At 42.3% G+C, this 16,432-nt stretch overlaps 1 protein-coding gene across 4 annotated transcripts in view; it reads right to left on the bottom strand.

Annotated features, from left to right (window-relative positions):
- Grip1 (glutamate receptor interacting protein 1) overlaps nt 1-16,432 on the bottom strand; it is a 632,754-nt gene that overhangs the window by 186,836 nt on the left and 429,486 nt on the right. For all 4 annotated transcript variants that reach the window (XM_050165496.1, XM_050165498.1, XM_050165497.1 and 1 more), the window contains exon 2: nt 6,609-6,689. In XM_050165496.1, coding sequence (XP_050021453.1) covers nt 6,609-6,689 — 81 coding nt within the window. The remainder of the gene's footprint in view (nt 1-6,608; nt 6,690-16,432) is intronic.

Here is a 16,432-nt window from a genome sequence, read left to right as displayed (position 1 = left end):
AAAAAAAAAAAAAAAAAAAAAGGTTTCTCTTTTTGTCCCTTTACAAAGAGGATTTAGAGAAAGGATAAAGATAAACTAAAAGTTTAGTCTTACAGAAAGCCTCTTTGGTGTTCTTTCCTGTATGAATCTAGTGATTCTTTCTAGCTTATAAAATTATTGTTATGATTTTTTAAACAATAGTATGTTTCTTCAGGGGTTTTGTTTGGTTTGGTTTGTTAGAGGTAATGTTTGTTTTTGAGGCAGGATCTGGCTGTGTTGCTAGGGTGGTTTTGAGCTCCATCATGATATCCTCCCACCTCAGCCTTCTGAGCAGCAGGATCTTTATGCACACAATGCTGCATTGAGCTAGGAGTTATATCCTTTGAACCTTCTTTACCAGAGGTTGGTAGACTTTTTGTATATAGGGCCTGTTGGTGAAATCTCCAGCTTTCATGACCAGATAGTCTCATTACAGTTGTTCATTGTCACCATTGTAACTATAGACAAAATAAGCATAATGAGTATGGTGTATTCCAATAAAACTTTATTTGATGAAAAAAAGAAAAGAATTCTCTCTACCCCCATTATCATTGTCGAGACTCTGCTCAAAACTCACATTAATCTATAATTTATTCAAGATTCCTACTTGTAGCCTTGTGGCCTTCGACAAGGGACTTTTAGCTTCCAGAACATCAGTTTGGTCATCTCTCCGGAGGATACCTAAACTTGCTCTGAGATGCCACCCAGAAGAAATGAAGAGTGGTGAGGCTGCATCAGCATTTCGAACACAGCACATGGTGAGTGGCAAGTCCTCCTGCACTGCCCACTGCTCGTCCACCGGTTCTGTCTCGGGATCAGGCTGGACTGAGGCCACTTCATTCTTTTAAGTCCCTATGCTTGGGGTTCACTTTGCGCAGGGTCCTCTTTCTCATTCTGTGTTTCTTTTCCTCTTTAAGTGGAAGCCCTACAGGCACTCCATGTCCATGGAGTGCCCTCTTCAGTGCCAATAAATCAGCTGCCCACTTCTGTACCAACGAAGTGCCAACTATTAGGAGTCTCAAGGTCACTTCTTGGAAGACTCTCATTCCAAGTCAGTGTCTCCCAGAGTATGTGGTATAAAAACACTGGCGGATGCCAGGTATTTTAAGGAGGGATACATAAACCTTTCTTTAAATTTGTAGATGGAAATTTATATATATTATAAAAATAAAATTGGTATATCAAACCCAGATATCGAAGCATAAGAGAAAACCAAGAGAAGAATCAGTTCAAAAGTACTTGAAAATTACAGTAATTATACTACAAGCAGAGCTGATTGATATAAGAAAATGTGCCACACAAGAGCCTGAACAGGAAGTGGTCTGTCATTTAAGGCTGATGGATAAACATGGCGTATCCATGGCCCCAGGGCTCAGAGCTACAGTAAATTACAGAAAGTTGTTCTCCACTCTTCTCACATGCTGGTCAAGAAACACAGCTTTCGCCTCCCTGATTTTCTAAAATCACTTCATTTTAAACCGTGAATTGGAGGTCCCTCTGACTTGATGAATGGGAATATTGACTTTTCCTTCGATGCAAGAGCTTTGGAGAGAAAAGAATTCCCTCTAGTTCTTAGATGCACATCCCTTAGACAGTGTTTCTCAGACACTGCAAGGCTGCACTAGTTGTGGTCAAAACCAGTCCTTCTGAGCCCTGAGCATACCTAGAACACGGCATTGCCCAAACACCATCACCCCGATAGCACAGGAGATTCAGGAAACACCACGGTAAAATAGGAAGTTCCTATAAATAATCTCCTCTTAAATTGCATGCGGGGGAAGCATTACTGGGGAATCACTCGCTGCATATGCACCATTTTGCTGCAGTTCAGCCATGTTTATTTACTGGTAGGCCTGGGAGACGTTCAAACACAAGAGGCTGACATTTCTGAATTGCTAAGGAAGGCTCCAGCGCTGAGCACACAAATCAAACTGCTCCTTTCACTAGGTGCTACTTGAGAATTCAGTCTGCATCCCAGTCACATACAGCAAAGTGGATCAACTCTCTGGTTTCAGACAGTGCTGAGCACTATGGCGGGAAAATGAAAATTTCTAAGGGTAGACTTGGAAAGGGCATTACTGTCAACACTCTTGGCTATCATCTTCAAATTGATTTAAAGTAAACGAGACATTTCAGCTAACTTTGTGAATGATCAGTGATGAGGTGCACCTTCGGCACCTGCATGGCACTGCATGCTTGCAGGCTGAGCCGACTTCCATCTCCACTCTGGTAAGATTCACTCATTGTTTGGAGAGTTTCACTGATAGAACTAAGGAGCTGAAGTGACCTGACGCCAGATTCTGAGCGAATGGCCTTTGCAGGCCCTAACACTGGCGCAGCTCCGCAATCCTGGTGTCAAAGTCACACTAGATACTTGCTGCAATAATGAAAATGTGGATGGATCAAGCATCGAATTGTGTGAACAGCAACAAGAAAATGATAAACAGAGACATAGAGACCTTCAACGTTTAGAACTGTCCTCTCTCCACAATTCAAGGCTGCCAGTTTTCCACGATGTCAAGGACATGATAATATCTGAAACTTGGACTGAAGGACTGAAAACTGGTCAATGAGCCAATCAGTATCTTTTCTAATATTCCACAAAGAAAAAAGCCACCATCCACAACGTTTTGTGACCTAAGTTTGGATGTAGATCAAGACGATTTTTCTGGGTGCACTGAAGTTTTTGGAAAGATAATAGAGATGATACCGTTTAGCTCACCACATTTGTCAGTAAGTAGTACTGGTTCTTTATGATGACCACTAGAGCCAAGGAAAGACCCTCTTTGGACAGGGAGACAAGCTAACTCCAGGACGTGGAGGCTGATCCAGGTCCCATCTCTTCCCTTTGCACACAATAGACAGATATGATTAAAATACTTTCTTTAAGTTGGAAAACCACAAGATATTTGAAAATCTGCCGAATCCAAAATGTGAGCAGATTTTAACTGAGTTGTATGGTCCTTTAATCAACCTAATCCACTTCCCCAGTAATCTGCCAACCTAAGGGGCCTCTGATCAAAAGCTTTTTTAAAAAACTAGATGTGTGGTATCATTTAGCTCTGAATATCTTTGAACTTGGAACTCATCTTATCTTTGAAATAAGATTAAAACTTTGCTTCCTTATGTAGTATTATTTTCTTATTGAAGGTTATCCTTAAATTTTGTCCTTCATTGTCACAGGGCCAGTCACAACATCTTTTACTACCTTCACTGAAATTCACAAAAGCTTGTGAATGTCTTAAAGAATCTTTTTATTTTATATTTTATGCCACAATAGACATGATTAAAATTAGGCGTATCCAAATAATATTAATAATGTATTTTCTCTTATCCAAAGCAAATGCATTTTGTTCCTACGAGATTTTTAATACATTGCTTTTTTTGGAAGTGAAAGGAGGGGGATGAAAACTGTTTAATGGAAGATACATATTTGACTTGTGATTATAAAGTAATTGCTATACTAATTTTGAGTTTACATGGAGATACTGGGGTTTGAAGTAAATGGAAAGCAAATTCTATTTCTGTTCAAACATCCAAAGTAACCCCTTTGGCACAGAGCTGCTGGAAGATACTGTCTGCTAGGCCATGAAAACTGTGCAGCCACGTTATGGAAACCCATGTACTAGGTCTGTATTTATAAAATAATGTTCAAAGTTTCAATTGTCATAAAACTGTCACAGACAATCTTAAGATACCCTTACCTACCTCATCCTCTCCTTCTACCCATCAAAGAAAAGGCTAACAGGAATAGTTAAATTCGATCATTATTTTTGGATGATCAGGTGCACAACTTTGCAGGCACACATGGAACATGCCTGCTCTTTGAAGGTTTCTGCCTCCTCTTACTGTCTCACTCTACAGGAGCTAGCCAGGTTAAATGGCTCCAGGACAGCGCCTGCCTTGGGAGGTCTCTCTGCAAAGATCAGAAGCTGTCTGAGGAGCCAAAACTGCCTTCTTGCTGCCTCACTGTTGGCTGAAAACTTGCTCTGCTCAGAGGGTGGAAACAATGCCTCGAGGGAGGTGAGATTGGAAGGTGAGCACAGGAGAGAGAGGGGAAAGCTGCAAGACTGGACCCAGTTTAGTCCACAGAAAACCATGAACATGTGTTTACAGTCTTCTTGTCCTGTCTGTTTTCTGTCCTGGACCATGCAAGAGCAAATTCGGCAGGAGAGCTGGTGGGAGAAAAGGCAGGAGAACTGTGAAGATTCCTTGATGCTGGTTTATCCTGCTAAGTAATTACTTGCTAAAACTCTGGGGCTCTACTGGTTTATCCGCTAAATGACTACTTGCTAAGGCTCTGTCTGGGGCTCTGCTGGTTTATCCACTAAGTGACTTCTTGCTAAGGCTCTTTCTGAGGCTCTGCTGGTTTATCCGCTAAGTGACTTCTTGCTAGGGCTCTGTCTGGGGGCTCTGCTGGTTTATCCGCTAAGTGACTTCTTGCTAAGGCTCTTTCTGAGGTTCTGCTGGTTTATCTGCTAAGTGACTTCTTGCTAGGGCTCTGTCTGGGGGCTATGCTGGTTTATCCGCTAAGTGACTACTTGCTAAGGTTCCAGGGCCATGCCTTTCTTTTCCCCAAACAGCAGTTTACAGTGGCTGTGAAGTGAGAGACCAGAGCAGCTGCAGAATCTCAAGAGTGTTTAGTTGGGATGGAGTTTGGGCAGAGCTCATTTCCTGTGTAAGTGGCAGTAAGGAACCACACCAACCATCTAGGTTCTTAGCCCTCCGACTTAGTGTTATCTTTTTCTCTCTTGAATTGATTTAAAAATAGAGAAGATTGTGAAGACCTGTTCTCTCTGGTCCCTGCTCTATGAGGGATGAGCAGAGAGAAGTTTCTTTGTGGCCTACTTCCAAGAAAATAACCCATGAAGCCTACAAGAAAATAATTTTAGTGACTTTACACACACCTGGGAGAACAACAGTTCTGTAATGGAGAATCGCTTGTGTGATGTGAACCAATCTAACACAATGTGTCAGGTGAAAACATGGCTCAGGGACTTTAAGAAAACGTTTGTCCATTCAAGTGAGTTATAATCGTATGTGACATTAGCAAATCCTTGGAAGGAAATCATGGATAGTAGCTTATGATATTTGTCATTGTATCCACATACCAGAGATAACACCAGGGGGAAGAGGACTATGTTTTGACTTCTAGCTTCAGAGGTCTTAGTCTGTGGTCAGTTGGGTTCATTTGTTCTAAGCTCATGGTAAGGAATCCAAGTGCAGAAAATCAAATATCTGACATTCTTATCAAATATGGGAACTACAGTGTCCTTCTCCAGTGGGCAGGGGCAATGGGAAGTCTTTCATCTCTTCCTAACAGAGAAATGCCAGGTACCAGCAAAGGTATAGAAGTCAAGGAGGCCGCTGGTGTAGAGCTGACATTATTGACCTTGAGGTACCTGGCACCACTCCCAGCCCAGAACACAGCTTAGAGTTGGAGCCGATAGTTCTTCTAAATGCGACCAGCACTAAGAATGATATTTCACAGAATGGAATAGAAATCTTGGCACTGGGTGATGCCAACCAATTCCGGAACTTAAATTACTTCAGAATCTCCAAAGCAGCAAAATAAAGAGACAGATGCATGTCTCTTTATAAGCCATGAATTTCCTAATAACCCTAAAGCTTCAAACAGGACGTAAACACAATCACAGGCAACTCTTAAAATACCAGACAAGAACCATGAGCCAAGTTTCCCACAAACTAGACTCATCTTGTTCTTATTCAAATGCAATACCTCCCTTTCATCAACTGATTAGCCAACCTATTCAACTTAATGCAGGAAACGCTGCTCTGTAAACTCCCTAACTGCCAAAATTACTCTCATCCAAAGTTCTATAGTTTATCTTTAGCTGTGCTTCATGAAATATATACACATTTTAAATGGCTTTTAAATCCTATTAATGCTTTTAACCCAGCTCTTACACACAGGTGCTCTCATCAATGCTTTTCTAATTATCAAGTTGAGATAGTATTTTGCATTTCCTTCCCTTTTTAATTTGACAGTGTACATTCTTTTCTGCCAGTCTCAAATCCAAAACTTCAAAATACTGGCTTTGAGGTAGAGACATTTTAATGTATCGCTCACAAATGTTTTATGTGAAAAAATGTCATTCATTGTATCACAAGAAACCGGACCATCTTCCCAGGAACACGAAGTCCCAGAGTTTTACAAGAGTCATCCAATAGAAGCCAAACTAAGTTGGAAGAGATGAGAAGAAAGGCGTCTCTGATCTACCCACACCATCGGCATATGGTTCTATCATGCCCGGCACTTCAGTAAAGAAGTGGATGCTGTCGTGAAAGTTATCCTGCTGAAACCAGAGGTCAAGACTAGCAAAAGACAGAGCTGATATCAATTCAAGACATTTTACAAAGAGTTTTGCTGTGGCAGGCTGCAAGAGGAATCCTCATAGGCCAGTGAGGTTTCCTGACCTCGTTTCTGTTCATTGTTTGTACAAGTCGTGTAGAACGCAGTCCATGCTCTAGGAGTAACATGGGTACCAAGTTGGAACTTTTAGGACCACCAAATAACAGGGCTTCGCAAATAAGTAAAACAGCTGAAATAGCCAGCAGTCTGGTCTAACCTGGGATGCTCAGTCTCCTCACAGCCAATGCTCCATCGGGCGGCTTTGTCTGGCTGGCAGATTTAGTGTAGGGACTCTCATCTGCAACGGTACAATGAAGGGTTTGGTTAATTTCCATCCATTTTCCAGTGTAGTGAAGATCTGCAATGGATCACAATCCTTCTGAGAGAGAGAGAGAGAGAGAGAGAGAGAGAGAGAGAGAGAGAGAGAGAGAGAGAGAGAGAGAAGTGAGGGGCAGGAGGAAGAGTTGATGACCTGAGCCCTACATTTGGGTAAGTTTTAGATGAGTGGATGTCCTGAACATCACTTTCTTCTTGAGAAAGAGGGACATAGTTCTCATGTACCCTCATAGGGTAAGGATTGAAAGCTAAAATGTACATGGAGACATTTTAAAAGTGTTAAGAAGGGTGCTAGTAGGCACAGCAATCCTCCACCGGTTGTCTACACCTACCCATAAACAGTGAATAGGTGTGACAGGAAGGTAAAGACTGAACAAAATGGCTCAGCGGAAGAACAAAGGAAAGGAGAGGAGATGCAGTATTTCAGAGAAGCGGATGAAAGAGCGTTAGTACCGCAAGAGAATCAAGACAACAGTTAGTAGGTTCTTCTTGGGAACACGAATCAGCATTCAGGGTAAAGCAGAAGGGTGGGGTCATTCCAGAGGTAAGATTGCAGATGCTGAGAAATGGGGAGGAAGGATGGCTTGGCAAAAGGAGATGTGCATTGCAAAGGGCCGTAAGTTCTCTTTAAGAATGAGTTAAAACAAAACAAAACAAAACAAAAAAACACCGTCAGCAGAGCAATACAGAGAGCAACCGAGAAGACAGAGGGTCCAAAGCATCAGATGTGTAAGTAGCAGGGAAGAGTCTGGGTGATGGCCATACTAGGTGTCAAGATCACGGAGGCAGTGGCCCACCAGACTAAGTAAAGTGATTGGCCGAGGGTTTTCTGTGAGGAGGGAGTGTGAGAAGTGGCACGGGGAGGCTCATGGAAGGGTTAGAAGAGTAAGGACAATGCTTCCAGGTTAGGATGGAAGCATCTGCATGATTGGGAAAGGAGATGATGGCAGCATCTCAGGAATGGGATTGATACGGCTTGAGGAAAAGAAATCCCGTCCGACCATTCCCCAGGACTCTCAGTCATCTGGGTAACACAATGACACACCCTCCCACGCTGAAGCCCGTTCACTCTGCTGTCACTGTTTTAACTGTGAATAGTTAAAGGATTAAAAGGAATTATATTGCACACGGCAAACTATTAAAGACAACAAGCATTTAATTCAGTGGCAAGGTTTATCATCTGAGGGCTGTGCCCATTAATTCTCGCAGCTCTGTTGTGTGTGTTTCTGCAGCAAAGTGCTCATCAATGTGTTTTTCCTGTAAACGGTTCAGGATTTCTTTATGAAACGAGCAATGTCTCTATAAGCAACAACAAAAGGAAAGATTAACACTGCTGTAATGGCAATTAATTTGAAAAACGGCAGGCACCGTCGCTTCATGTTCACGTGTCATTTATCACACAATTCTGTTCATTTTTCCAACCATAACAAAGCTATTGGCTTTAGGGTACCGAAACAATCAACATCATTCATGCTGCTTCTGAAGTAGCAACGTAAGTCTTGGACTCTTCTCATTGCAAACACGGTGTTGACAAATACATTTCACAAAACAAATCTAAGCATTCGATCATGAAAGTGGCCATTTGTCCCACCACCCATCTTCCCCCTACTGAAGAGGCGAGTGAGTTTTCCAAAGTGTTAGTGTAATAACCAGACATTCACTTCATATAACTGTCATACAAACAGGCTGCTTCTGTGCAAAGATCTGAGACTCACAAGGCTGCTCCAATATTGTGTTTCCTTTCCTTAGCCACGACTTGACAACAGTTCACCTAGAAAGACACTGAGCCAAGGGATGTCAATTACACACCCAGGTCCAGGAACTGCAACTTAAGGCTTCTTCAGTTTTCAATTCATCAGTTAGGCCCTGGGTTGAGTGTAATGCTGGGGTTTCTTAAAGAGCACCAGAGATTTTTCCCAGGGGACTCTTGGGTTACCTTCTCTTCATGTATTATTTCAAGGAGACCATTTTTTAAAAAAACAAAATTCACCTAGTTTGCATTTTAGAAGCAGTCATCCCAGTTAAATTGTTTTCTCATTTATATTTGAAAGTGACTTCCTCAGTTTAGGCCTCAGATCTTCTGGTAAAAAGGTTGAAATTGAATTATAGATGGCCATCTGACCAACACCTGTATCACCATTCCTGTGCCACATCCTCCCTCCCAGAAGCAAGTGCATCCTTCCCAGGCACATGGGAAAGAAAAAGCTTAGCCAGCAACCGGAAGCTGTGTTGGCCAAATAATCACATGGGAAAAGCTCAATATCAGCTAGGAATAGCTTGCTAAAGATGCAAGGGTCATGGCTGCAATGCCTGATGGGAGTGAGGCGGGCATGAGTAGAGGAGATGCCTGGTACAACCTAATGGAGTACTAGGAGACGTCGCGAAACAACTGGCTCTTCGTTTTAAGTGCAACGCCAATATAATTCATTGTTTCCAGAATGGTCCTAAAAGAGCCTTTGGATTTCTTTTAAGAAACATACTAATACTTTTATTTCGTTTCATTAGGGAGGCAACCACTTTCATACACAGAAAAGAAACATAGATCAAATAATGACATATCTGAGTCATAGCAATTCTAGAACAGCACAGCATATGCAATAGGCGTTCAGGAATATTTTGTTGATAGACCATGGTATTATAAAAATACATGAGCATATTTCCACCCACCTCTGTTTTTTTCTTTTATTTTTGGGTGTGGGAGGATTCAGGTTTATAGACTATCCCTGTTAACGTCACATTATAACCCAACTGTTAAGAACTGACAGCCTAAACCACTTTATATGATTTTGTGGTTAGTACCATGGCAAGCTAGAAATATGTAACTATTTATAAAATTGGTAAAAATATACATTTTCTTTTACATTTATTCAGATTTTTAAAACAATTTGCCAAACAATTGTCAATTTATTTGCTTCCTAAAACAAGGTCTCACATACCCACAGTGCTTTTGAATATGCTAGGTAATTAAGATGGCGTTGAACTCTCGATGTTTCTGCCTCACCACCTAAGGACTGGGGTTACAGATGTGCACCACCAGCCAGAAAACAAATCTTTCAAAGCATTCCTCTGAATAGAGTCTGACTGTCAAGTCACACGCAACTTGGTTACTGATAGTCCATTCCATTCACAAAGGGGTCCTCTCAAAAGTCACTATGGAGGCCAAAGAGACATTCAGCCGGTGAGCCACTGCCCTCTGCCTCACATGCTAAAGAGACAGAAAATGTTGTCTAGGCTGTCAGAACAGCCAGGCATCTCTGCAGCTAGACAATCACTGTCTTTTCTTAACTGCTGTCCCCCTCTCGCCGATGGATTCCGAGACCTGTGTCCAGTTGACAGCACACTAGCCTGCACACCTCATCTGCCCCTGTTTGTCCAGAGCATTCACTTGCAAAGCACAGGAAGCAAGAACCTGCTTTTCTGGGTTGATCGCTTATTCCAGGTGAAGAATCTATCAACTTAAAGACAGGAGTCATCTGTGCACTGTAGCCACAAGCCTACACCGGACCTGGGAGGATCACAAGGTGAGGAGTGGGCTCAGGTCCCTCCTGTTATCATACCCTTCAGGGGTTGCCTGATGGCCTTTCAAACAAAGCCATTCCCAGGATCTGAGCTTCTCGGCACTGGATGTGACCATGGTTCAGGACTACTCTGACTGTCTTCAGGGTTTTGTTGAAGAAAATAAAATTTAATTTCCTTTGGCTGAGACTAATCAGCCCAGGCTAAACAATTCCCAGCAACTCATTATGCACAGTGGATTTACCTGCTAAGCCAGCAGATCTCTAAACTCCTTGATTAGGGAAAAAGAAAAAAAGATATTTGGCGCACTTAAACGTTATGACCATTTCCCAGCAGTAGGAGACAGGCGTCTCATGCGACAAGGCTCCCGTGTGCCATTACAGACGCAGAAGAAAACACTGCTTTCCACCAGGAACACAATGAAACCCACAGCAAAGAGAGTAACCTGTCCCTTGGATCCAATTAGCACTCATGAATGTTAGCGCCTACTACGTGCACACTGAGGATGGAGAAGAATAAAAGATAATGGAAGTACAGGAAGACTGGCATCGGCAGAGTTCCTTTCACCTCACAGGCTCCACTCGCAGAGCGGAATATGGTGCTTGATTCTCCTCAGGGGGAAACTAAGCCTGTGCCCAAGGGAGCTGGTTCGAGATGGGGCCTGGTAGGAGAGGGAGAGCCACCATCATGACTGGAAAGAAAATATTGTGATCTGGAAAAAAAAATTCATCTTTTGCCTATGTGCAATGTTTTCTAAGCTTTGGTTCTGTCGATGTCACTCCTGTTCCACTTGAACCTGCAGTGGTCGCTTCCTTCTCTCGGGCCTCCACCTGCCAATTCAGGGCAGTGCCATGGTGGCTTGATGAGATTACCCGAAATTCTAAGAAAGATTCCTGGAAGATAACTTTGAAAAAGTCTTGGTGACAGAAGGGACTTGCATCTTTCTCTTCTCATTAAGGTGATGAGTGTGCTGAAGCCACCATATGGTGAAGTTCAAGCTCAAAGAGACGCTCTCACCCCTCTCTCCAGTTCTCGCCCATGCTTCATTCCCAGCTGAACTAATCCTGTTTGCCTTGGGACACGTCAAAGCTACACGGCGCATCTTCCTCTGGACAGAATGGTCTGCAGTTTTCTGAGTTTGCACAGGTTTGAGCAATATCGCTTACACATGTGGAGCCTACAGCCAAGGATACCTACTGGCAACGCACCAGTAAGAAGTGAGTTAATGGCATCTCCTTCACTAACCCAATGAAGCAGTCTACACAGCTAGTTTGAAAGCAGAAGGGGACGGTGATGAGATGAATTTGATGGTAAGGGTGAGCTAGGAATCTGCTCCATCACAGTCTCTTTCCTATTAAGAAAAGATTTTCTCGCTCCATCCACCTCTTCTCTCTCGCTATTTATTTCACATCTGCATGACGTTAATGTCCATCCTGAGTTGGCAGGTTTCATTATAGTTTCATAATTCAGAGACAGATGTGCTTTATAGTCTTATGGGACCAGGGTGTATAGTTTTAGACATTAAAAAAGTCTTCAAAACAGCACAGCTTCATCTTAAAAACAAAGGTACCACTAGACAGGGAAAAGCCCAAATGAGGCCTCAATGCTACACAAAAAAGCTACGGGCAAACAAGTAAAGCTAGGAGCAGGAGATGGGGATCCTTCCCAGGAAAGAGCACAGCGATTGGGTGTCCTGTGACAAATGCTGCCCGAGAACATTCAGGTAGCATTATAGAGACTTAATAGGCTATGTTAGGAACATATGTATATACATCACACACACACACACACACACATGTTGAAACAATGAAAAAAGAGGTCATAAAGTTGAAGAGAACAGAGAGAAGTGTGTGAAAGGGTTTGGAGGGAAGACATGGAAGGGAGATATGCTGCAATTAAATAATCTCAAAAATTAAAAAACGGAAAAAATAAAAATGGTGTGAAAAATTCTTCATAATGCTAGAGTGTCTTCTAAGCTGTGTTACTCTTAGCCACATAGTAACTTGTATGATTTAATGTGACATGTGCCCCACGGGCTCACACACTGGAGAAATGACTATTACTTTCCTGGTCATAGGGAAGTGACTGGATCCTGACAACTCTGACCGATCACTGGATAATCCTTTGCTAAGTTCATGCGATGGTCGCATGACTGGAAGGAGATAAAAACAGGAAGTAGAGCAAGGAGGTCTCTGGGAGATGGTAAATCTTCCTGCTCCATGTCGTGCTTTCTGCCAGCCATAAACTGAGCTGCTTTAGTCCACCATGGGCTCCGGGTACCGTGGTGTTCTGCTCAAGCACACAGGACCACATCCAATGCACTAAAACCATGAATCCAGACAAGCATTTCCTCCACTAAAATGGTTTCTCCCAAGTATTAGTTATACCAAAGCTAACACTACTTCTTTTTTTTTTTTTTTTTTTGGTTTTTCGAGACAGGGTTTCTCTGTAGCTTTGGTGACCATCCCAAAACTAGCTCTTGTAGACCAGGCTGGTCTCGAACTCCCAAAGATCCGCCTGTCTCTGCCTCCCGAGTGCTGGGATTAAAGGCGTGCGCCACCACCGCCCGGCTCTAACACTACTTCTACTAACATGACTAGGGACATAGGGTAGAAGCTTCCATCACACTGTCTCCTTCACCTCTTGCCCTCCCGTGCATAGTCAGATCACTATTATCCAACATACATCCCAATCTCAGAATGGCATACATGGGCAGAGAAGACTGTTGTCGCCCTGGACATCTGGTAGACCTCATGGAAGTGGTCTGTGGTAACTCTGCTTTTTAGTCTTTGCAGGCCTTCTGGAAGAGGGGCCAGATTAATTTGTAAATCCTCTCTAAAATTAATGAGCATGAAATTGCATATTTTCTGCCACTGGCATTCCCACTACTAATGTGTCTGAACCACAAATGAGAACTCCCTGCTGCTTAACTCCCAAATAAGGAGAGAACCATAGTTGTGCCTTTGCAGGCCTGTCTCAGCACAGACTCAACATCTACAGAGGGTTGCATTCTTTCCCATAAGACCCATTTTCTTTAATATATCAGTTCTTTCTTTAATATCTTGAAGTCAGTACTCAGTCCCTGTCCTTTGCATGTAGGAAGGCCTATATATACACTTCAAACCTTGACTTATCTGTTCCAGGGTCCCAGGTGACATGCTCAGGATTTCCCACAGTTGATGAATACACAGAGAGTCAACAGAGTCACATTAGAATGATAAGTGGATGGAAAATATGAATTGCCTCAGGGTAGCCAGTGTGGACTAGTTAAAACTGCATTTTAAATTTATGTTTAAGAAGTACACCACTGTTTAGGAAAAGAGGTATTCATTTATATTGATACAAACAGGTTTGACCCAGCTGGTGAGATGACTCAGTGGGTGAAGGCCTGGCTGCCAAGTCTGACACCGCTAAGTTTCTTGTCTGGAAACCCACATGCACATACAGCAGGTCCCCTTCCCCAACAAATAAGTAAATAAATTTAATAAAAAAATATAAAAACATTAGTCACTCACTATATACCAGTACAAATCTAAAACCTTTGTATGAAATTGAGTTTTTATTTTTGGTCATGAGAACTCAATTCAATTTCAAACTGTAAAATATATAAATTAATTTCACCAAAGGAATGCTTGGCTTAAGGAATAACTTGCCATCATTTATCCTAAATTGTGTATGACCTGATGACTTCGACAGGAAGCTACTCTTATATCAAATGCTAGGGCAATGTGGGTATATGAAATGCCCTATCCTCTCAGCACTTAGTATTTTATCAATACCCCAAACACTGGCATGGGTACAACTGCACTGCTTGACATCTGAGGACATGGAGGTTACACAGATGAAATGCTGTGCCCAAATCTACTATGAAGCGAAGAACAGAAACAAGGCTTTTTACATACATGGCTTATGGATTTTACACATTCTTTTTTGGGGGAATTATTTCTGTGTGAATAAAGAGATGCATACATTCACATGGTAGCAACCACTGTGAGTATTGTGTGTCACTAAGTGTGGCAGATACAGGCACCTGGAACAGTGTTTGACGATCTCTTGAAATTTTAATTTAGGAAGAAAAAAAAAAGCCAATCTCACTAAGCTTTGGGATCTTACATCTTGTCACAAAGTCCTGGTTTAATTTATGATACAAGAGTCAAGGATCTTTCAGGACATAAGCAAACCTCTTGAAAGAATACCTGTTAGCAGAGAGGCTCAAGGAATTCTAGGAGATGAAATCTGTCTAGATTTACTCCTCCTGCTCTGTGTCTGCTATTCTCTACTGATGGAGCATTGATGAACTGTTTCCCACAAGTGAATAAATACCAGGGCACTCTCTTTTCTCCTTTATTATTCTAGACACTGCCCATAGCCTATTAACTACAATATTTCAAACCTTTCACAAGAGTTCCTGAAGTCAGACGTGTAAATAAATCTTAGGCCAGGTGCTATCTACCAATGGCATGGATAGTGTGGTGACAGGGAGATGTGGTCTGCCCGTCCTGTCCTTTAGATCTCCAGGCCAATCTGAAGGGCTGGGACCGCAGCAGGAGGACTGTCGCCTAGCCCGAGACTCGGGAGCCATGCGTGCACCTGAATCACTGAGCAGATCACCCTGGACTCCAGCAGGCAGCATCTGCACAGATCGTTAACACCTGAGGTGGTCATTTTACCCTCAAATTGTCATGTCTCTTGGTGTTGGACAATTGCAGGACTAGTTTCTAAATTTATTTTTAGTTCTAATTTTTTTTTAAAAAAATATGATTTGGAGGTAGAGATGGCTCTGCTGCTCTTATGGAGGACCAGAGTTCAGTTCTCGGTATCCACATGGCAGATCACAACTATCTGTAACTCTAGTTCCAGGGGATCTGATGCCCTCTCCTGCCTTCCTCAGGCACCAGGCACACATGTCATGCACTTATGTACATGTAGGCAAAATGCTCCTACATATAAAGTAAGTCAAGCTTTAAAATAAGAAGAAAATTCCAAAACTGAAGGCTAGTTTCTGAGTGTGTGTGTGCTGCTGCGTCTGCTTGCCCAGGACAAGCGAACGGGGCAGAGATCGCAGCAAATGCCTGAAAAAGAGCACGTTCCACACAGCCTGGAGCTGTCATGTCGTTTTCCCTGCTAATTCATCTCTAGGTCAAGCCAGAGCAGACGATGGCTTATCCAACAGATGACATGTGTCTTTGATGCATGGTTAAAGCAGGGTTTACTCGTCTGCCAGAATCAAGGTGGTCTGCTTTCTGTTATCTAAAGCTAGACTTTGGATACCCTCTGGTTTTACAGTAAGAGACAGTGATTATACAGATAAAACTTCACAAGAGGTGTGAAATAAGTTTTTTGTGGGAGACTCAAAAGTCATTCATAATTTAATAGAATTTCCCTGTAATGCAACAGTGTGGGTTGCTCCATGTGTGGTCTTGTGTGAGTTTCTAGTCCTTCAGGAGCTTGAGTTGCTCCACTTAGTAAATGCTGATGTCACAGAGAATTGATTAGAATAGCATCAATAATCTCCCCAGATGTTAACTATCACTTAGTAAATGCTGACGTCACAGAGAATTGATTAGAATAGTCTCAATAATCTCCCCAGATGTTAACTACCACTTAGTAAATGCTGATGTCACAGAGAATTGATTAGAATAGTCTCAATAATCTCCCCAGATGTTAACTACCACTTAGTAAACGCTGACGTCACAGAGAATTGATTAGAATAGCATCAATAATCTACCCAGATGTCAATCACCACTGCCCGAAGGGTAAAAGACCCTTTCTAGTGGAAAAGGAACCAGAGTGACCAGCAGGGCCCAGTGGCATTCTGTTACTGCCACAAATATCTTTTCTGAACACTACCTTGTAATATGAACTCTTTGAGAGTGTGGATTTAACTTTACAGTCATAACTATTATTGTGTAGTCATAAGTATTATAACAAGCCCCAGTTATTGAACATGAGAAAAATTTAACCTCTGGGAAATTAAAAACCTACCAGAGGCCAAACAGCTATGAATCCAAGGCTAGATTTGAACTCAGCTCTGCCCAACTACAAAGACTATTCTTTTCTCAAAGCTGCCATGGTGAATCATTATGACGAATTCACACGACAAACAATGCTTGCAGAAAAGAAAAAAGGTGGAATCTTACAACTGTAGACTAATTTTCATGCTGCCCAATTCGGTGCCTCTACATTCCA

This window comes from Alexandromys fortis, unplaced genomic scaffold, assembly GCF_014885135.2.
Source record: "Alexandromys fortis isolate MF-2015 unplaced genomic scaffold, M_Fortis_MF-2015_v1.1 scaffold_154, whole genome shotgun sequence".
Taxonomy (NCBI): domain Eukaryota; kingdom Metazoa; phylum Chordata; class Mammalia; order Rodentia; family Cricetidae; genus Alexandromys; species Alexandromys fortis.
Note: the sequence above shows the minus strand (reverse complement) of the source record. Positions and strands in the feature narration are given on the sequence as shown.